The sequence below is a fragment of the Planococcus citri genome, chromosome 5, assembly GCF_950023065.1.
Source record: "Planococcus citri chromosome 5, ihPlaCitr1.1, whole genome shotgun sequence".
Classification (NCBI taxonomy): domain Eukaryota; kingdom Metazoa; phylum Arthropoda; class Insecta; order Hemiptera; family Pseudococcidae; genus Planococcus; species Planococcus citri.
Genome location: NC_088681.1, coordinates 69,895,467 through 69,917,628, shown reverse-complemented (window position 1 = coordinate 69,917,628; position 22,162 = coordinate 69,895,467). Strand labels below are relative to the sequence as shown.

Here is a 22,162-nt window from a genome sequence, read left to right as displayed (position 1 = left end):
ATTGATTCAAATTCTGATTTATGATGAATTTGTAAGACTTTTTTGATGGGTACGTAGGTAGTACGTACTACGTACCTATTAAATTATTGCTGGGAAATTTTTGAAAACCAAAACTGACAACTTATACTTATTAGGGAAAACTGAGATACCTAGGCTAAAGTAGGTAGTAATTTATTCAATCAGAATAAGGTGGTGTGAAATTATTGAATGAAAATATTATACATGTAACTATGCTTTAGTAGAAATTTAAAAATAAATAATTCTCATGGAGAAAATGATGTGACTAACGTATTGTATGTACTTGTTTATACGTAGGTATACCTATTAGCTATCTAATGAATAATGGATAAGGTGATATTATTTTATTCAAAATTGCTTCTTTCTGTAGGTACTCAAAATCGTTCTGCGCAATTACCTGTAGGCTGTAAGTGCTGTAACGAAGCTACTTGCATGGCCAAAATCATGGCGATGGCGAACATCGATTATAATAACGACACGTTTTTCATGTCATCATGCTTTTCTGTGTAGATCATCATGGCAACTCTTTCTGAAAAACGCAAACAAAGAAAATGATAATAAAAATTAAGTAATAAAATATGCGCTACTGTCCTCCAATTTTACCCAAAAGCGTACTATAGATGAAAAGCTTACCATGATTTAAAACTATCCTTCGACGAATTGAATTGAAGTAAAAATACGTCCTTATCAGTAGAATAACGTGGCATGTCGTCACAGCATCTTGACGTAATACCTACAATAGATCTGCCAACATATGGGTGACATCATGATTTGGAATGGCAGCTTCTGAGAGCAGGCAGCGCCCATCAAACAAATAATGCTAACTTATAGCTGAATTTATTAATAGAACATCATTTTTCTGAACTGAAACAAGTTGGTATTTCGGCTCCAAATACATATACTAAAACAAGTCCTAAAAGGCAAACAAAGTAAACAAACGGATATATTACTCAACCTTAGGTAACTATACCTGTGCAAAAATTTAATGTCGCATACAGTTACCATTTCCATTCAAATTTAACTGAAAATTATACTAAAAATAGGTACTTACCTAGTTAAGTATTCAAAAGCGAAAAAAGTAGGTAGCACATTTTTCAACTTAGTAGAATTTATCCGTATTACTTCTAATATTTCTTGATTTCTCAAATAAGTCACGACACTCCCTCAGCCGGCGCCGGCGTTGTTTGTTGGAGTGAATTAACTACACTTAATATTACAACTCGATGGTTTCTTTTAGGCCACGTCAAAGCGATACCATTCCTAGCATATGTCACCGCTCGCCTGTTGAATAATATAATACGTTTCATTAAATACAACCCATCAACACCCTTTTGTACAATGTGCGGCAATGAGTACATAATTAGGTATTACAGGGCAATCAATTTTCACAAAAATGCTCATTTTAGATAGGATCACACTTTTTAGTTTTCAAAAACAAAAAAAAATACAAAAAAACAGTTTTTTTGGGCAGAAGGTAAATTGTTTTTCATGCAGAAAAAAACTGTCTAGTAATTTTTATTTTTTATTCATTATTTTGGAGTCATTTCAAGATATAAACTGGGTAGAAAAGTAAGAGCAGCCTCAAAAACACTTGTCAAAAATCTCAAAAATTCAAAGTAGAACTTTTTAGAATGTTCAATTTTTGAAATCTTCTCAAATTTCGAAAATATAATTTCAAAAATTTGAAAAAAAATCCAGAGATTTTGCATTTTCATCATTTATGGTACCTATTTAGTTTACAACCATGGAAATTTTGTGATGGAATACGCAAGACTGGAGCCGAGGAGGAAAGGGGTACTGATCTCCAAAATTTTGGTCAAAATGTAAAAAAAAAAGTCAAACATCGTGTGACAAATCGCTTTACACGTTTTCGAAATCGTTGAACACGAATACTAACTAATTTTTTTGATTTCACTCCTCCAACGCCCCCATTGAACCTCCAAAATTCCTGAAAATTGAAAAAATTGTGTGACGTAGGTGTGGAATTATGATGTTTTTAGGAGCGCTGGATACGAATATCAGCCTAATTTTTTGGCCCCTGCAACGCTCCTATTGGTCTCAAAAAGTTTCTAAACATAGAAAAAATCGTGTGACATGGCGATTAAATACTCTCCACTCGCTTTTGACTCGTGTTTGAAAACTTTCCTTCCGTCAAGCTGTTCTTTACGTGTTTTTTGCCGTAAAATTTAGAAAATGCTTTTCCATTGCTTCACAGTGTGAATTATTATTACTCCCTCCTTACTTAACACCTTATCGTTAGTCAAACATGATAGCGGAAGCTTAGAGTTCAGTATGAGCAACGCCGCGATAAATATATCCACACGAACGAGGGAAGTGGTGCTCAGTTCGTTTAGGAAATTTAAAAACACACATGTTGAACATGTGATAGAACTCGAGTCGAATGTGCTCATCTACAAAAATGAAAAATTTAGCTCAATAATGACTAATGACTATAATCGATACGAACAAAAATGTCAACGTGATAATTTACCCAGCGAGAAAATTAAGGGGCAAACTTGATTTAAAATTCCCAGATTTAGGATGTCCAAGTTTAGGATGCCCTTGTTAGTAGCATTTTTTTATTCGTCCACTCGATTATGAGCGGTTAGGACTATCATTTGAATTATTGAAATATTATAATGTAGATTAATAATTTTTGGCGAATTGTTTCAAAATTGGTGGACTTCAGTTCCATAACGTCTTGTCTTACTTCCCTGTTTCACAGAAAATGAGAAAATTTTTGGATCAATGGTTTCACTTTCACTAAGGTCGTTGATGTTCAGGTAGCTCGCCTTGTCTGGGCTCACCTTGATCAAAATGCGGTAAGTACCTATTATAAGAATGACCAAAGTCCGCTTTTTTTTGTTAGGTAGGTACCTATTAAAAAGCAACGAGGCCCCGGGCATAACTAGAGCACTCTCCAGATGGTCAATCGATCGTTGATCCAACAGCATGATTTTGATTACGTCTGGTCTGGCTCATGTTCTGCAGGTTCAGTACGCTTGATACAGATTGAGATAGAATGATCCTGAATGATCACAGCTGCTTTGAAATTATCCTTATCCCGGGCATAAATTAGGGTATACTTACCTCCTTTATATTGAACAATGACTTTATTTCGATTTTTCGCAGCTTGAGCTGTTGCTTAATGCTTAATTGAAAGATCCTTGTAAGTAAATGCAAGTGTAACATAACATAACGTGATTCAATTTTTCTCGTAAACAAATAAAAATTTCATATTTTTTAAAATTAAAATGATTAATCAATACTTTGGAGTTGAATCTCTCAATTTATTAATAAATTTTTTAATTTTTTTTTCAAAAATGCAATCACGCCTGGAAAAATTGCTTCAAAATTCATCACTTAGCCAAGTGCCAAGTCAGCCAAGTGCCAACTGCCAAGTGATCCCTAAGGTATCGTCTATGAATTTGAATACCCCCCCGGGCCCACAAGGCCACAACAGTAAATTAAAATTAAAATTAATTTTTTTGAAAAAATTAAAAATTTCACATTTCAGTGTTGCCAAAAAAAAACTCATGATCACAGCTGAAAAATTCCACTTTCGTCATTCAACATTTTTTATTTTCCATTTTTCTTGAAAATTGCATTAAATTATGTAATAAATATTGCATAAAATTACTACCAAACAAGTTTTATAATTTTCTAATGATTTATTTTCATGTATTTTCAGTTTTGAAATTATTTTTCAATTTTCAAAGATAAATTTTGTATTTTTTTCTCTTGCATTAACTGAGTTGAAATAAACATTCAATATTTTTTAATACACTGTCAACATGCCACATGCATTTATTTCATTAACAGTACATTTAAAATTTCACTCGTGTAGCGATGAAAATGATAATGAAATCGAAGAAAAATTCATTTCGCCGGAGTTTTTAATAATTAGTAACATCAAATTAGAAAAAAACACCATCAAGAAGATTCAACCTTCCTCGTACAAATTCGCTACATCATGGTTGGTTTACTCTCGAAACCAAGCTCGTGTTTGTGCAGAATATTGTACAGCAGATCTAGCCCTTCAGTAAGTAAAATATGACTGATAACGAGTAATCTTGATCAGAAGTTGCAATTTAATATTAATTTTATTCCTTTTCAACAGATTATAAAAGCTGTAAAACTACACGAACAAGCCAGGGTTCTGAAATATGGCAAACACGATACAGAAAACTATTTGAATAAGAAAACTGTGAAAAATAACCGAGGGCCTTTTGCCTATGTGTTATTGGTACCTACGATTGCATTAGATGATATTTTATTCTTTTGCCACAGTTCCTAGATTCACTAAAATGTGTAAATATTAATTTCAGATGTTCCCATTGACCTGTTTTGGTTTGGCTTATTGGCAGTATAATCGAAAGTTGTGGAAAGAAACACTGATTCACGATATGAAAATGAAAACATTTATCCCTGCTATAGATTTACCTCAAGAGTACGTTCGTTGATCATTTTCGTAATACTGATTATTGTTCCTTTGTAATATTTACGCTTGTTTCTTTGCAGTTTAACGAACAAAAGAAAACTGGAATATCGTAGAGTTAAAGTTCGAGGCACCTTCGATCATTCCAAAGAGATGTACTTGAGCCCTAGAAGTTTGATTCAGAATAACGAATTTTCTAAAGACGATACTCCTTTCCTATCACCCCTTGCTAAAGCCGATACTAACTTAGGCGCTGTTGTAGTTACTCCGTTTAAATTGGCTGATCGAGAGTAAGTCTGCGTGTATTGACCGTATTGAATAACATAATTAGATATTACGTAGATCAATAGTCGTTTAATTGATAATTTTTTCCTATAGTTTGACAATACTCGTGAATAGAGGATGGGTTCCTTATGATAAACTCGACCCGAATACTAGACAAGAAGCACAGATAGAAGGTGAAGTCGAATTAGAAGGAATTGTTCGAACCCAAGAAGATAAACCAATGATTGGCAGTGAACATGATATTCGAAAACGTACTTTCAAGTATAGGTACACACATGTCTTATTACCTATCTCTATGCTAGGTTGCATTCTGATGTTTTAATTTTTCTATATTTTACGTTCAATTTTTGTAGAGATGTTGAAGAAATGGCTGAAATGGCCGATACCAGTTATCTATTTATAGACTGTGTTAACGAATCATCTGTTCCTGGTGGTCCTATTGGTGGTCAAACTCAAGTGAATCTAAGGAATGAGCATTTCCAATACATAGTTACTTGGTAAATTTCTAATTCAATTTGTACTAAATTTATTCCGAAATCAGGCATTTGTATAATCTCGTCTGTGATGTTTTCAGGTTATCTATCGCTATTCTTCTGAGTTACATGTGGCATAAAAGATGGGTTAGATTCTTGAATTAATGCGCTTTCACTATCGTAGCTGGAAATAGACATCGAGAAATTACGAAGAAAACGAGTCGTGTTAAGTTTATCGACTGTAATTTTGAAGAATTCAATAAATGCATTTTGTTTGTTTTCATTTCGGTTTTAGTGGTTTCATTGGTCATTCGGTCGAATTTTATGCTCACAAGGCAACCTTTTGAGGTGTCCGTCTCCGATTTGAACGGGACCGCGATTTTCGGAAAAAGCATGTTCTAAAACCCCCAAATCCAAATTTTCAGCTGCCCAAGTTCATTTTTCGATTTTTGGCGAATTTTTGAAAATCCAAAATTGACTATTTTGGTGATTTATGCTTTTTTAAAAAAAAGTACGTACTTGATCTGTAAAAATGTTCAAAATATGTCCTAAAACTGATATTAACCCCCCCCCAATCCAAATTTCGCAATTTCCAGCCATTCTGGAGCCTCCAGCGCGATTTTTCAATTTCTCCAGAATTTTCAATTTGCTCCAGAAGGCGTGAATATGAAGTTGAGCACCTAAAAATCGAGTTGTGTGTTATACTAGACCTGTTGAACGAATTTATCCACATTTAAGCCGATTCTGGAGGGGACACCTCAAGAGTGTGTTTTTGACCAGATTTTTTCATAATAAAAATATCTAAAAATTAAAGGGAGGTCCAAGAAAGGCTGGAAATGGCGAAATTCGCTCTCGTGTGGTTAATTTATGACTGAATACAGCGATTCGCGCTAATTTCGAAAATTTCCTCGCAAACGGTAAATTTTTTTGGATTTCTTATTATGAAAAAAGCTGGTCAAAAAACCACTCTTGAGGTGTCCGCTCCAGAATCGGCTCAAATGTGAATAAATTCGTTAAACAGGTCGAGTATAACACACAACTCGATTTTTAGCTGCCCAACTTCACATTCACGTCTTCTGGAGCAAATTGAAAATTCTGGAGAAATTGAAAAATCGCACCGGAGGCTCCAGAATGGTTGGAAATGGCGGAACTCGGCCTCAGGGGGTTTGTTGTGTTCAAAATACAGCGATTCGCGCAAATTTCGAAAATTTCCTCGCAAACGGTAAATTTTTTTGGATTTCTTATTATGAAAAAAGCTGGTCAAAAAACCACTCTTGAGGTGTCCGCTCCAGAATCGGCTCAAATGTGAATAAATTCGTTAAACAGGTCGAGTATAACACACAACTCGATTTTTAGCTGCCCAACTTCACATTCACGTCTTCTGGAGCAAATTGAAAATTCTGGAGAAATTGAAAAATCGCACCGGAGGCTCCAGAATGGTTGGAAATGGCGGAACTCGGCCTCAGGGGGTTTGTTGTGTTCAAAATACAGCGATTCGCGCAAATTTCGAAAATTTCCTCGCAAACGGTAAAGTTTTGATTTTTTTGGATTTCTTAAATTATGAAAAAAGCTGGTCAAAAAACCACTCTTGAGGTGTCCCTCTCAAAATTGACTCAAATGTGGATAAATTCGTCAAACAGTTCGAGCATAACACACAACTCGATTTTTACCTGCCCAGCTTCGTATTCACGCCTTCTGGAGCAAATTGAAAATTCTGGGGAAATTGAAAAATCGCGCTGGAGGCTCCAGAATGGCTGGAAATAGCGAAATTTGGATTTGGGGGGTTAATATCAGTTTTAGGACTTATTTTGAACATTTTTACTGATCAAGTACGTACTTTTTAATAAACAGCTTAAATCACCATAATAGTCAATTTTGGATTTTCAAAAATTCGCCAAAAATCGAAAATGAACTTGGGCAGCTGAAAATTTGGATTTGGGGTTTTAGAACATGCTCTTTCCAAAAATTGCGGTCCCGTTCAAATCGGAGGCGGACACCTCAAGAGATTCCCTTGTCAGATTACAACTGACAAGATCTCATCTGAGGATTGCAATAATTATCATTTCATGTTTGAAATCAGTCAAGTATAAGAAACAAAGAGACATGAAACAGCATGAGACTTTTGGCAGAATATTTTTCCAAATGTTTAAATTCAAGTGAAAGTTTATGAGGTTAAAATCCATAATTCTAATGAAGCCTACAAATCTGACTCAAAACAGAGAATAATCGAGAAATTTTACAGAAAAATAAAGCTTTTTTTTTAGTCATTTTACCAAATGATATAATTGGCAGAAAATCAAGATATATTAAAGTGTTGCCACTTTTTTTAGATTTTGAAAAAAATATCAAAACTTTCTGAAATTTTTACAAAAAAAGTGGATTTGTTCAGTTGTTCTACAGTTCTGCAAATTCTTTGTATTTTGAAAGGTTTTTTTTTTTTAAATTTTTCCAAAAACGAACATAATCATTCGCAATGTAGACAAACCCCCACTTTTTTGAAATTTATGCGAAGAAAACTGTAAGTATTTTTTGGAATTTTTGAAAAAAAACCACAATTTTTTTGCAAATAAGGCAAAACAGTTTGCTGTAAGTATTTTGCGATGTTGGCAGAAAAAAACATAATTCTAATTTTTACACCAAAAGTTTTTGTAGTTTTGTCAAAAAAACAAGATTTTTTGCTTTAAAACATTGGCAAAAACTCAATTTTTTTAAATTTCGTACAAAATTTTTGAGAAAAAAAGCATCATTTTTAAAATTTTGGCAAAGAATTGTAATTTTGGTAGAAAAACAGTTTTTTGAAATTCAAGCAAAAAGTTTATTTTTTTTAATCTCAGCAAAAAACAAATTTATTGGAAATATTGGCAAAGAAAAGATCTTTTTTTGAATTTTAGCAAAAAGGAGGACTTTTTTACAAATGTATTTACTTACAAGAACAAAGTTTATTTTTTCAATTCTGGCAGATTAGCAGATATTTGGGAAGAAACGATATTTCGCAATTCTGGCAAAAAACAAACTGGCTTTTTAAAATTCAGGCCAAACAGGAGGATTTTTCAAAATTTTGGAAAAAACACCAACTTTTACATTTACTAAAAAGACATCTTTTATTTTCAAAATTCATCTCCAAAAACTGAATAAGTAGCAGGTTTTTAAAAAATTTGGCAAAAAAAGTTTTTTTTTCCAATGTTTATTAAAAATTCAATTTTTAACAAGTCACGCAACAAAGCAGGATTTGTATATTTTTGTTTTGCAATTTTCCCAAAAAAGAACATTACCTACTTTTAAAAATGTAAACCACAAAGCATGGTTTTTTAAAATTTTTGTCAAAAAGTTGATTTTTATTGCCATTTAAGCAAAAAATCAGGATTTTAAAAATGTTGGCAAAAAAATTATAATTAATTTTTGTTATTTTGATGAAAAAGCAAGTTGTGTTTTGCAAAGAACAAGATCACCTGCAATAAAGCAAGAAAGCAGTTTATTATTTTAAAATTTTGGCCAAGTCAAAATTTTTAAATTTTTTGGCAAAAAATTTTTTTTACGGCTTTGGCAGAAAAAGCAAAATTTGTTTTGCGTTTTGCAGTTTTTACAAAAACCCCAGTTTTTCCAATTTTAACAAATGAAAAAATACACAAAATTTACCAAAATTCCATCTAAATAGCAGTTTAAAAGTAGGGAAAGCAAAATTATCCTAGAAGAGTTCCAAAAAAAAAAAATTCATGCACACTTTGCATAGACATAAAAATGTTTAATCCGATAAAACGTTAACTATAATTCACAATTTTATAAATACTACTTATTTAACAATTTGTCTGAATTAATATTAAAGTAGCGAAAAAATTGGCGTTTCCACGATAAATTCTCTCGAAAAAATTAAAATGCGTGTATTAAACTCAGCTATGACAAGGAATGTTGAAATCGAACACGCTCCTCTAACGAATAAATATTTATTTTAAAACCTATTTTAAAATAATACTGTCGTCTAAAAAAAAAGGTAAGAATAAAAATCAAAAAAATGAAAGTCATTTCGACGAACTAGCGTCGACGAAAATTTGAAGAAAAAAAAATATACGAACATCGTTTTAAAATTCGCTCTCTTAAAAAAAAAAAATCTTCGACCATCTGACTTTTCACAGGGAACCGGAAATATACATATAGAGCAGGTTCATCTATTGCTTATCGCACCGCCACATGCCATGGCACATTACACAGCCGTCGACTACTTACATCACAACTTGAACACAACAATAATATCATCGTGCCAACATCGCGGAAGAGAAACACGTACAAATTTTAACCAGAGCGAAGTCTATATGAACTATGATATCTTAAAATAAATAATAAATGCAAATTTAACCGATCTCGATGATCGACGATCGATTGGTTGGTTATTTCTTTAATTTAGCTCTCTGGTCATCCATACGACCCGACTGTAATCGGCTGATCAACGAGAAGAAATCTTCATCAGGTACTGTGGAAGCTTTACTGGAAGACTGCACCGCACGTTCTTCTTCATCTATGTCGTTGGCAAGTACCTCGCGTCGATCGTCTAGTCTGCTGCCGGCTCGGGCACGATTTTCTGATGTCGCAGGTCCGTCACTTGCGCTGCTGACGCTTGATCTGCATAGACCTGGCAGATTCGGTAGTTCTACTCGTTGTTCGTCCATTCGTTTGCTCTGAATACCCATTATCAAGTCTAACAGATCGTCTTTCGTATCGCCTGCGCATGGTAAACGAAGAAAATTAAACACTTTAGCACTCATCGAATAGATTACGGTTAACTTTAAAGCACACAGCAAACAATAAGCTGAACGAGATTCGAGTACCTACATTCTACGTGTACTTAAATAATACCATCGTGTTTCTTATTTACCCTACGTTGCAATCGCACAATACCACGTCATGTTTACGAGTTACGACTCGAATATAATATATTTTTAAAATCGCAATCAACTCATTATTCTTGTAAAATTTTTTACACTCAGAATGGTTTCAATGACCTTGGTAATGCGTAAAGTAAAATTTCCACACACGAAAACATCGAAAACGAGTTTATTGGCCAAGGCGAAGAGTTCCCCTTCACCTTCCATCATCATTTCTCAGACCATTTTTGCCCAATAATGAAATTAAATGAAGTTACCCGACCGTAAATCCTGTAAAAATGTAAATTATTACAGGACAGTGTTTCGACTGATTAATGAACTAAATAAATGTAAAATTTTTTATCCAACGAATGGTTCAAAAATAGTTACACTACTTCTGAGAAGTCTTTCACCTACAAATTCCTCATTAGGTCAACATACCGAAAAATCCACCCGGATCTGACTATGTTAATGAGAAATTATTATCAAAAAAATCGAGGCAGAAAAAACTAAAATTTGTTTCAGCAAAAGAAAGGAATTTTTGAATATTTCTCACAAAAAAGCGAAACTTTTGGAATTTTCTGCAAAAAAAAAGAGACAACTTTTAAGGAATTTTGCTAAAGAGGGTTTGTCAATTTTTGAAAAAGCGAGAATTTTTGATAAACAGCGAGACTTTGGTAATTCAAAAAGTGAGCATTTTCGTCAAAATTGACAAATTTTACTATTTCAGCGAAAAAGCAAAACTATTTTGCAACATTTTGATAACAAAAAAAATTATGGGAATTTTTGAAAATTTTTAGGAAAAAAGTAAGGGTTTTAATTTAGCTAAATAGCCAGCATTTTTGTCAATTTTTGGCAAAAAGTAAAACTTTGTCAATAATTTTCAAAAAGCAGGACTTCTTCTTGGCATTTCTGACAAAAAAGCGAGACCTCGGAACAATTTATGAAAAAAATGTAACTTTTTGGATTTTTTTGGCAAAAACCAAACTTTTTCAAATTTTGAAAAAGCGATAATTTTTGTAAATTTTTAAAGAACAGCAAAAATGACAATTTTAGCAAAAAAAAATGAAGGGATTTTTGGCAATTATTGGTAAAAAGATGATACTTTCTAGCAAATTTTGTCAAAAAATTTGACTTTTTGGTATTTTTTTGCAAAAAAAAGCGAGTTATTTGATAAAAGTTGAACCATATTGGAATTTTGTGTAAAAAAAAAAACACAAATGTTTGTTAATTTTTTGTAAAATCGAGAATTTTTGAAAGTTTTTGGACAAAGAGCGAGACGAAAATTTTCAGTAAAAAAACAGGGCTTATTAGAAATTATTATTCAACAAAAACAATACAAAACAGTGATACCTTTTAACAGTTTGTCGAAAAAACAGGCAAGATTTTGACTATATTTTAGAAAAAAGCAGTATCTTTTTAGCAATTTTCACGCCAAAAAAATCATTTTTTTGTCAAAAAAGTAAGACTTTTTTTGCAACGTTTTGGGTAAAAAAGCGAAACTTTTGAACAATTCTTAGAGAAGAGAGTGAACTTTTTGGAATTTTTTGCAAGAAACAAATTTTGTCAATTTTTAGCAAAAAGCAAGATTTTTTGGCAATCTTTGTCGAAAAAATGAGACTTTCTGGTATTTTACTCGTATGGCAAGAAAACGAAACTTTTGCGAAATTATTGAAAAAAGTGACTTTTTGAAATTTCTTTACAAAAACAGAACAAATTTTTGTCATAAATTTTTGAAAATGCGAGAACTTTTGGCAATTTTTTGGGCCAAAACCAAGGATTGACAATTTTAGTGAAAAGCAGGACTCATTTTGGGAATTACTGACAAAAAATTCCTCCTGTTTGGCAATTTCTGGCAAAAAAGTGAGATCTTCAAGTGATTTTTGAAAAAATGAGACTTTTTATCATTTTGGCAAAAAGGAGGTCTTTTTGGTAATATTGGCAAAAAATTACTATTCATTTGTCAAACAATTGATACCGTTTTGCAATTTTTTGACAAAAAATTAGATTTTCTGAAAATTTTTGCCAAAAAACAAGCCTGACAATTTTAACAATGGACACGAATTTTTGTCAATTTTTCAAACCTTAGAAAGGTATGTAGATCGAAAGATCTTGCAAAAATTCATCACCTGTCAAAATTTCAAGTGCTAAATTCTTCCCCTCATTTGTTGACCTAAATTGGATTTTCAAAAATTCGCCAAAAAATCGAAAAACGCACTTTAGCACTTGACTGTCAATCAAAATGGCCGCCATTTTGCAAGTAAGGCCAACTTTTTTTTGGACAAGTTTGCTTTAAAATGTTCCTTAGGATGTCCCCTTTAAGAAAAAAGTTGTCCCGGAGGATCGGCGGGGGGGGGGGGTGCAATTACTCCTATTGTCATATGCCGGACTATTGCTAAAAAAAAGTCAAATTTCAGTGATTTTTTGGAAAAAAGCGAGAACTTGACAATTTTGACCAAAAACAGGATTTTTTCTCGCAATATTCGGTTTGTCAAAGAATTAAGACTATTTCGCAACATTTTGATAAACTTTGAATTTCACAAAAAAGGCAGGACTTTTTGGCTAATTTTGCCAAAAATGCAAGACTTTTAGAAAGTTTTTGGAAAAGTTGAAATTGTTGACAACTTTTGGGGAAAAAATAAGACTTTGAAAATGTTGACAATAAATAAAATCCATTTTTGGAAACTTCTGGTAAAAAAGTGGGTAAAACTTTTGAAAAATTTTTCGAAAAAAAATAAGTTTTTGAAAAATGTTTTGCAAAAAAACGAAAATTTTATTTTTGGTAAATCATAGATGAATCTCCCCAAATTGACTCGAGAGACTGAAATTTATCCTGAGCCTAAATTCAGATTTCAGACATTTCAGCCTCTGCTTTGTCTCTTTCAAACTGAAAAAAAGTCTACCTGCACAGGAAACCCAAATTTAAAATTTCCACATTAAAAAAAAATCCAACGCCACCTCAAATTCTAAAAGCACATACTTCAACCAGCACCTAACGAATTATCCGCCTCAAGTACTCTATTTTCAGACACACTCACTATCACGTCATAAGGAGAAGAAATTACCGTATTAATGGCTGAAATTAAATCAAACAAGTGTCTTACGTAGTACGAAAAGTTTTATAGCGGTAGAAAATTTATTACTGCGACTGTGACGTTTTAAATAATGTCTATACCCGGCGAGTAGGTATAATAAAACAGTAAATCATTAGCCATAAAATTCAATTAAACCATCACCATATCGTTTCGTTTCTCGTTTTTCCCAAGTATACCCTTGTCTTACAATACATAGAATAATCTCAGCAGATTTACACCTTGCCTGGTACTTATAGTATGCTTACCATTGGCAACAGCAGCGTCACTTTTCGCATTATCGCATTGGTTTTCTTTATTGAACGAGCCCTGAGAAGACAGCGAACATCTTTGATCATCCATTCTTTTAGATTGAAATCGCGACAGTAAATCGAAGAAATTATCTTCGTCGTCGTTCTGTACGGCAGCGGGTTCAGACTGTAACACGTAATCGTACATTTTCATTAATACGATAGTATCTTTCTTCGAGCTAATTATACGTTAGCTTATGCCGGCGAACGGCTATTTTTAACCTCTCGAATAAGTTTCAAAATGTAACGCGGCTAATGTTAATTATTTTAAAATACGTATATTTATATACTTTAAAATACTACCTAGACGATATGCATATGTAATAATACGAGTACAGGGTGTTACGTAGTATATGTACGAGTAGTTTAAAAAATACGCATCGAGCTCGCAGTTTTGATACGCTACGCTAAGCGATTCTTCAAGGAGACGGGCGCAGGCGACCGCCGCCTGATGACATTTTTAACACACGAACTCGTAACTTACACACGTTTCGTCTGTCTAATTACCTTTGGTAAATTATTCGTCGACGTGTAACTCGAACTACTGGCAACCGTGCACTTTCCTTGCTTGCCGTCTGGTGTTAACTGCGCAAAAATATTCGCAAAAGTTAATATTATCATTCAATTTTCAACCATACTACTCTACAGTATTTATAACCTATGTGAAAATCACACCGATAAAGCTTTCAATATACACGGTGATTATACATATACTGGCACTGGCTACATATATACGAGTACCTACAGGATAATTTGCAACGGGTTAAAAACTTTACACTAATATCCAATATACCACCGAACAATGGAACAGTACTTGAAAGCGATCACCTCTACACTGAAATACTATACTTAAAAAAAAAAGATAACACTACTTATCGGCTTATCTTTTTTCAAACAAGTCAACCTCCCGCTAAAACAATCCAATTTTAAATACTCGACACGAATAATACGTATTTCAAATTCAAATATCATGCTCAATTAGACTACCAACATTACTACTTTTCAAGTACATAGAAAGAAAAAATTACTAGCCAAATTACGTACATTGGTGGCTACCATTTGCGTCACTAATCAATCAAATTTCTCTTTTTTTGAAAATATTTTTCACTCGCAGAAGGAAAAAAACCCTATTTTTGTAGAAAAAATATTCACAAACACAGCAAACCACAAAAACACTCAAATTAAAACAAATTATCAACGTTGCGAAAATTTTGACACTCATTAAAATCGTTTAAGTATACGATTTGTAAAATAACAAAAATAGCAGAAAAACAGAACGTGAAATTATTTACAGATTTAATTAAATTAACCAGTCGTGAAAAATGAGGTGTTAGTGCAGAGAATTATTTTCAAAATTTGGAGAAGTTTTTGTAAATTATTTTTGTACAATGTCTTCTCAATATTGGGAGAAAATTCCTAATATTTCTTATTATTGAAGTGATGAAGGTGAGGGGGGTTACTTGTGCTTCAAAAATCGTGTTTCTTTTCATGGACACCCTCAAATTTAAAAAAAGTATAGTCCGGTATATGACAATAGGAGTAATTGCACCCCCCCGCCGATCCTCCGGGACAACTTTTTTCTTAAAGGGAACATCCTAAGGAACATTTTAAAGCAAACTTGCCCAAAAAAAAGTTGGCCTTACTTACAAAATGGCGGCCATTTTGATTGACAAGTCAACCGAAATCGCAGATTTTGCGTTTCAATATAGGACTTGCACGAAATTTTTCAAACTTTACAGAGGTAGATCGAAAGATCATCCAACAATTTATCACCTGTCAAAATTTCAAGTGCTAAAGTGCGTTTTTCGATTTTTGGTGAATTTTTGAAAATCCAATATAGGTAAGCCAAAGATGAGGAAAAAAATCAAAATTTTACCAGATTGACCAAGAAAGCCGAAATTTGGGATATACCCTATTTTCGACATGCCAAATCGATTGGAAATGGTTTCAACCCGTTTTGAGCTGTTCTGGAGCCTCCAGCAGATTTTTGAAACTTGAAATTTCCACAAAATTCCATCAAATTGGAGTTGTAAAGCTGAAATTTATTCTAAAAACTAATTTCAATACGCTACGAAGTTACTGCAGGTGAATTTCAAGTCGTTTTGGAGCCTTCAGCGACCTTTTGCAAATTACTGGAGTCTCCACCAGAATTTTGAAACTTTAAACTTTCACAAAATTTCATCAAATGGAGATGGAAAGCTGAAATTTACTCTACACTCCAATCCTAACACCCTCTGAAGACGACTTCTGGTGGGTTCAAGTCATTTTAGAGCCTCCAGCGACTTTTTTGAAAATTACTGAGGCCTCCAGTAGATTTTTGAAACTTGAAATTTCCATCAAACTGAGATGGAGAGTCGAAATTCATTCAGCAAACTAATTTCAATACGCTAAGAAGTTGACTGCTGGTGGATTTCGAGTCGTTTTGAAGCCTCCAGCAACTTTTTTTTTGAAACTTAAAATTTTTGCAAAATTTCATCAAACCGAGATGGAGAGTCGCAATTCATTCTGCAAACTAATTTTAACACCCTCTAAAGAAGACTTCAGGTGGGTTCAAGTTATTTTGGAGCCTCCAGTAGATTTTTGAAACTTGAAATTTCCCCAACATTAATATATTAAATGGAGTTGGCAAGGTGAAATTTACTTCGCAGACTACATGCTGGTTTCAAATGGTTTTGAAGCTTCCAGCTACATTTAGGAAATTTCAATTTTCCAAAAAAACACCATACAAGCTTTCAAAAAGTCACTGGAGGCTCCAAAACGACTTGAAATCCACCTGCAGTCAACTTCGTAGCGTATTGAAATTAGTTTGCAGAATAAATTTCGACTCTCCATCTCAGTTTGATAAAATTTTGGGGAAATTTCAAATTTCAAAAATCTGCTGGAGGCTTCAGGAATTTTCAAAAAGTCGCTGGAAGCTCCAAAACGACTTGAAATTCACCTGTAGTACTTCGTAGCGTATTGAAATTAGTTTTTAGAATAAATTTCAGCTTTACAACTCCGATTTAATGGAATTTTGTGAGAATTTCGAGTTTCAAAAATCTGCTGGAGGCTCCAAAACTGCTCAAAACAGATTGAAACCGTTTCCAATCGATTTGACATGTCAAAAATAGGGTATATCCCAAATTGCAGCTTTCTTGGTCAATTTGGTAAAATTTTGATTTTTTCCCTCATTTTTGGCCTAAATTCGATTTTCAAAAATACACCAAAAATCGAAAAACGCACTTTAACACTTGAAATTTTGACAGGTGATAAATTTTTACATGACCTTGCGATCTACCTTTGTAAAGTTTGAAAAATTTCGTGCAAGTCCTATGTTGAAACGCAAAGTCTGCGATTTCGGCTGACTTGTCAATCAAAATGGCCGCCATTTTGTAAGTAAGGCCAACCTTTTTTTTGGGCAAGTTTGCTTTAAAATGTTCCTTAGGATGTCCCCTTTAAGAAAAAAGTTGTCCCGGAGGATCGGCGGGGGGGGGGGGGTGCAATTACTCCTATTGTCATATGCCGGACTATAGAATTCATCAAGTTTTTGGAAGCGATGGATAGAATATCAACTTATTTTTTTTTTGATTCGGTTCCTCAAAATCCTTCATCGACTCTCCTCGTCTGCTGAAGATTTTTTTCTCCATTTTGTTGCTCAAGGCTGATGGAAGGGAGTGGGGGGAGTTGGGGGAGTCGAATCAAAAAAATAAGTTGATATTAGTATTCAGCGTTCTCAAAAATATATAAAACGATACGTTACATTATATTTATCTTTTTTTTTTAAATTTTGACCAAAATTCTGGGGCTTCCCACCCCCCGTTTATGATCATGCGAATCTCATCACGAAAAGTTAAGACTCCGAAGTTGGGCATGTTGATGAGAAATTTCAATTACTGAAAAAAAAAATACACCATCTGGTCCATAGAGGCTCTCTCAAAAAAATACCAAAGTGGCACCGATTTTTCAAAATTTTACAGGGATTTTATTTATCTCCTTTCCTTCTCCCTTCCTGTCTACGAATTCATAACCCATATGCTCCGAACACAATAAAAATAGTGGATTGTAAATTTATAATTCAAAAATATTTTTGAATTATTGGAAAATTTCCTATCTTTTCGAAATTTGTTGAGGCATTTACCTCCTCCCCTCTCCTCCCTGATGAAAATGAATTGAATGCTGACTTTTCTAATTTTGGGGAATTTCAACTTTATTCTCTCGCCTTTCTGAACTCATTACACAGGTCTCTATGTCCTCAACTGTCCCTCCAGGTCCAGGTCAATCATTTCAATTTTTCATTTGAAAAATTCTCCAATTATATGGATTTTCACTGCTTCCACAAAAATTTTGCGCACATGACCTCCTTCCCCCGCCTACTCTTCCCAAATAGGTCCTTATGAAGTCAAAATAATTGTTCTCTTGGTTAGGCTCGTTCATCATTTCAAACAAGTCGACGCGATGCCAAAATGTGAGATGATGACTAAAATATTTACTTACATAAAAATTTTTGGAGACATTTCACGTTGTCTCCTCTTCTCCTCCTCCTCTCCCTCAAGCACAATTCAAGTATTTATTTCCATTTTTCAGCAGAAAAATTCTTGAATTTTGGGCAAATTTTCATTTAAAACAAAAAATTATTTCGGGTGCATAAACCTCTCCAAAAGGGCCCCATAGGAGTCCAAATTAATCGCCGATGTTCACCTCACACGAATGTCAAATATTCATACTTTCATACTTTATAATAAAAAGAGTCCACAAGATCAGAATTATGACCCATGTACATTAAGTATATGGACTTTTTTCAAATTAGGTCAGAATTTTGAGAGCCCCACCGTTCCCCTTCTTAATCCTGGGAACTTTTTGGGGCCATTTTCGAGCATAAATTTCCAGGATGTAAATTTTTGAACCAATTTCACCTAGTATGAGCGATAAAATTCGAAGTTTCAAAATAAGGGCCATTTTAGGAGAAGGGGAGGGGTTACAAAATTAAAAAGTAGAGACAAGACACAGAATGAGGGGTACTAATTACACTACTTCTCATATTGAGGGGAGGAGGGCTCTGTAGGCGAGATGGCAGATAAAAATATTAAGTTTCATCGTCACAAAAAATACCAAATTTTAGCCCCTTCCTGCACCTCTGAAAACATTTCAACGCGAAAAAAAATGTAAATAAAATAAAAAAACGATGATTTTCGAACAGATTTAGCAGGAAAATAGTCACGAGAAAGAAGGAGAGGAGAAAAATACCTCGTAGAATCGTTAACGAAACGAGGCGTTATTTTAAACTGAATAAGAAAATCTACCTGATTAGAATTTTGCATCTTTATGCTCGGTAAATACCACGAAGTTTTATTCAAAAAAGTTAAGCTTTTCATTTATAGGAAACAAACACGACGACGATGCACGATTCTGTTACAATTTCATAACTCGCAATGACTCGACCAACTACGAATGTTACATTATTGTACCGGTATACAGTGTACGGTGTACTGTACACTGATATCGTTTCTGTTTATTGGTCACCGCTCAGCGTGTGAACGTGTCACGTGTACGAATGCGACGAATTGTTCGCTTCTTTATCTTGACGAAAGGCAAAAGTAGAACTAAGATGATCTCTGAACGTGATTCGATTCGCGTTTCCGTTCGATGAATAAAACAGTTACGATATTTTTCTACTTTTTTTTTTAGGTCATTACTGCTATTCAGTGAGGTGGGTGCTAGGTACTAATTAGCTACAGAACGAATACGTAATTAGAAAAGAAAAAAAAAACTCGAATATTAATAATGCGAAGGGAAAACTCAATGAATTTTTTACGATTGAAAAATGTTACCCGTTAAGCTATTATACGATATGAGTAATCGGGGGACTATTTTTCATTTGGCGAAATATGTAAAATGTTAATAAGCCAGGTAGTAGGTAATAGGTATACAACGGATATGAATAGAAAAATTACCTTAAAAAAACAATTATTTTCATGCATCATATAGTACATGAGACGAACCATTTCAACTAAGTAAACAAAATAACCAAGTGATTAAAGGAACGAATTACGAAATGTATCGCACAAGACTTGCTCGAATTTAAAAATACGTCTCGAAACCGGAACGTTTTCGGTGATGACTGATATGCGAAAACTTGATCAAAATGAGGAGAAAATTAAAAATGGTAAACAAGATAATGTTCGTTAAACTGGTTTTAAGTTAGAATATCCCTAGAACTTGAACAATGTACACAAGATAAAAAGCGAAAGCCACACAGCGACTACCTTAATAAGATCAAGCTGTTCCATGCTTTTGCGTCTCACCCTGTATCGCCTGAGTCCGGGCGACGCTTGGATGCTGGACGCTGTCGCCACTAGTTGAGCGGTTTCGGGCGACAGATCGTTTGTTTCTCGGCCCAAGATTTTTTTCAGGTCCATTATATTTACGTGAGCGGTGGCTTGACCGACGGTGTCACCGAGCTGAGTAACAAAATTCAAGTTCAGTGTTCGATCGAATGAATTGAAATGAACCGATTGGAAACTAAAGATAACTCAACCAACGTACTTCTTTCGATATGAGTAAATGCTCTTCGGCGAATCTCAACGCTCGTTCGTGATCTTCCAAAGCTGTATACGCATTTCCTAAACTCCAGCAAGCACGACCTGTAGAAATGAAACGAGAAAGTTTCATCGAAACGATTCTTTATTTTTTTCTCTCATCTTTTCCGCTATTAGTTACCTTCGCCAACACGATCTTGCAGTTGTTGAGCAATCAAATAATGTCGTAAATGGTATTCGATGGCTGTCGTATAATTATGAAGCAAAGTATAAGTGTTTCCTAAACTGTAGCATGCTTGCGCTTCGACAGCTTTGTCTTGTAATTCTTGAGCAAGACTCAATGTTTTTCTGGAATCGTGCAAAAAAAAAAAACATGAAAAAACCACAAACTATACCGAATACACCCAGAGAACTGCTCAATTACTTGTAATGTTCGGCAGCTTGTTCGAATTCACCCAAAAATATATGAGAATTTCCTAGATTGCTGTGAGCTCTACGTTCAGCTGCTTTGTCACCAAATTCACGAGCAATTTGTAATCGCTGCAAAGATATCAGATTTAATATTAGCGTACATACGAATCACAAATTGAACCAATTAGTTACTTACTTCTTCGTGATAACGAATAGCTTCTTGAAAATTACCCAAGAGATAATTCGTATTTCCTAGATTTCCACACGCTCGTCCCTGAGCAGCTACATCTCCTAGTTCTTTCATCAAAACTAAATTTTCTCTGCGAAAATATAAACGTTGGTCATTTTTATTTGAAACATTTCAACCGAAATACACAATTTATGTCAACGTACTCGTAATATTTGACCGCTTGTTTAAGACAACTTTTCACTTCCTCGGAAAATTCACCGGGATCTTGTTGGCCAACTCTACCGATATGTTTACCTTTAGCGTGATAAACGTTTCCCAAATTATAAAGAGCTCTGCCTTCACTCAGCTGAAATAATTATCGATTTAAAATACAAATCTAATACGTATCGAAAAGCTATAATGAGAAAAATTCTCACTTTATCACTCAATTCTTGAGATATTTCTAGATGGCGTTTACAGCACAGCACAGCTTCGTCAAATTTACCCATCACTTTCAGAGCATTTCCAAGATTACCGCTGGATTTAGCTTCACCAAGCTTATCACCCATCGTTCTACAAAAATAAAATCCATTATAGCATAAATAGGAACTCGGATCATAATCGGTTACCGTTACCGTAGAAGAAACACTCTACCTGGCCAAAGTGAGATCATGTTTATGATACTGGACAGCTTTCGCGTAATCACCCAAGTAAAAATACGCATTTCCTAACTGACTGTAAATGGCACTAAGTGTACGTAAATCTTCTGTACCGGCTTGTATAGCAGCTTGGAAAAAAGCTACGCCAGCTCTGCAATCGCCCGATTTACAAAGACGTTCTCCTTCCAGAGCTAACTCCAAACACATATTCCCAGAATCGGTGTAATTCTACGAAATACAAAAACGTAAATAAATATATTTGTACTTCGAATATATCACATACTCGTAAGTGAATCTTCGTACCTGATTTTCGGTGCTGCTGGAATTCTCTTCATCTTTAGAAGCCATATCGTTACAATTACTCAAAACCTGCAAACCTGTAACGTAGTTAGTAAAGTGTTTGAGAAAACGTTGGTGTAAAAATTCATCGAATACGTGAATCATCGAGTAAACATTCATTAAATTAATTGATAAAGCGTACCTGAAACTTAGAACGAGTCCGACCTTCTATGTTCATTTACATAATTAAAAAATGCAAAATGGGCGAGCCCCTGATGAATGAACTTCTACTTTCATCGATTTTCTTACTAAAAATACACGCAGCTGGACTAATTAGCCTATTTTAAAGATCAAAGTATCGCGAAATTGACAAAAACGTTAGATTCATTACGAAATTTAAATCAAATTATCTTGTTTACAATTTATTTACCATAAAGCACAAATCAAAACGGATTTATTTTTTTTTACGATGAATGATATGAAAGGAAAAATTTATTGATGCTGGAAATAAATTTCGCGAATGACTCGTTCGATTTGTCAAAAGATCGTTCTCGAAACGCATTGAAAATTCGTTCAAGAACGAAAAAATGAACGAAATGTTCCATTCAAATTTATTGTGTTTGGAATTCGGCTCTTTGACGTGCAGGTGCGAAAGTACTCACATTCAAAAAGAAGTA

The 22,162-nt window shown here is 34.0% G+C and overlaps 3 protein-coding genes across 6 annotated transcripts in view; 1 reads left to right on the top strand and 2 right to left on the bottom strand.

Moving 5' to 3' along the window:
- Positions 1–1,312, bottom strand: part of LOC135846809 (uncharacterized) — a 208,227-nt gene extending 206,915 nt beyond the window's left edge. For 2 of the 3 annotated variants that reach the window (XM_065366092.1, XM_065366095.1), the window contains exons 1-3: positions 1,070–1,301; positions 652–931; positions 416–547 (exon numbers count right to left, since the gene is read on the bottom strand). The gene's annotated coding sequence lies outside the window, so the exon portion shown is untranslated. Of the gene's footprint in view, positions 1–415; positions 548–651; positions 932–1,069 lie in introns of all 3 variants that reach the window. The other variant, XR_010559017.1, reaches the window with a different exon arrangement.
- A 2,536-nt stretch (positions 1,313–3,848) lies between these two features.
- On the top strand, positions 3,849–5,497 carry Surf1 (surfeit locus protein 1). Its single transcript, XM_065367476.1, has 7 exons — positions 3,849–4,060; positions 4,139–4,264; positions 4,347–4,468; positions 4,540–4,746; positions 4,835–5,008; positions 5,095–5,238; positions 5,316–5,497. The coding sequence occupies exons 1-7, from the start codon at positions 3,992–3,994 to the stop codon at positions 5,377–5,379; spliced, it is 906 nt and encodes a 301-aa protein (XP_065223548.1). The 5' UTR covers positions 3,849–3,991; the 3' UTR covers positions 5,380–5,497.
- Positions 5,498–8,941: 3,444 nt separating this feature from the next.
- Positions 8,942–21,954, bottom strand: pins (G-protein-signaling modulator pins). 2 transcript variants are annotated; one of them, XM_065365296.1, is made up of 13 exons: positions 21,688–21,954; positions 21,510–21,583; positions 21,202–21,434; positions 20,985–21,120; positions 20,772–20,914; positions 20,575–20,698; positions 20,392–20,507; positions 20,149–20,315; positions 19,975–20,072; positions 19,695–19,889; positions 13,960–14,037; positions 13,411–13,579; positions 8,942–9,928 (listed from the first exon to the last, which is right to left on the bottom strand). In XM_065365296.1, the coding sequence occupies exons 2-13, from the start codon at positions 21,552–21,554 to the stop codon at positions 9,597–9,599; spliced, it is 1,836 nt and encodes a 611-aa protein (XP_065221368.1). In that variant the 5' UTR covers positions 21,555–21,583; positions 21,688–21,954; the 3' UTR covers positions 8,942–9,596. The 2 variants fall into 2 exon arrangements, with proteins under 2 accessions (XP_065221368.1, XP_065221369.1); XM_065365297.1 differs by having other exon boundaries at positions 19,734–19,889.
- Positions 21,955–22,162: the final 208 nt, after the last annotated feature.

What these genes read in the sequence shown, in the direction of transcription:
- Surf1 (XM_065367476.1), top strand. Translation starts at nt 3,992, where the DNA reads ATGGTTGGTTTACTCTCGAAACCAAGCTCGTGTTTGTGCAGAATATTG. An exon ending in AAACGTACTTTCAAGTATAG is followed by an intron (nt 5,009 to 5,094) that starts GTACACACATGT and finishes CAATTTTTGTAG; the next exon opens with AGATGTTGAAGAAATGGCTG. An exon ending in TTCCAATACATAGTTACTTG is followed by an intron (nt 5,239 to 5,315) that starts GTAAATTTCTAA and finishes TGATGTTTTCAG; the next exon opens with GTTATCTATCGCTATTCTTC.
- pins (XM_065365296.1), bottom strand. Translation starts at nt 21,554, where the DNA reads ATGGCTTCTAAAGATGAAGAGAATTCCAGCAGCACCGAAAATCAG. An exon ending in CATGATCTCACTTTGGCCAG is followed by an intron (nt 21,121 to 21,201) that starts GTAGAGTGTTTC and finishes TTATTTTTGTAG; the next exon opens with AACGATGGGTGATAAGCTTG. An exon ending in GCAAGATCGTGTTGGCGAAG is followed by an intron (nt 20,073 to 20,148) that starts GTAACTAATAGC and finishes TCATTTCTACAG; the next exon opens with GTCGTGCTTGCTGGAGTTTA.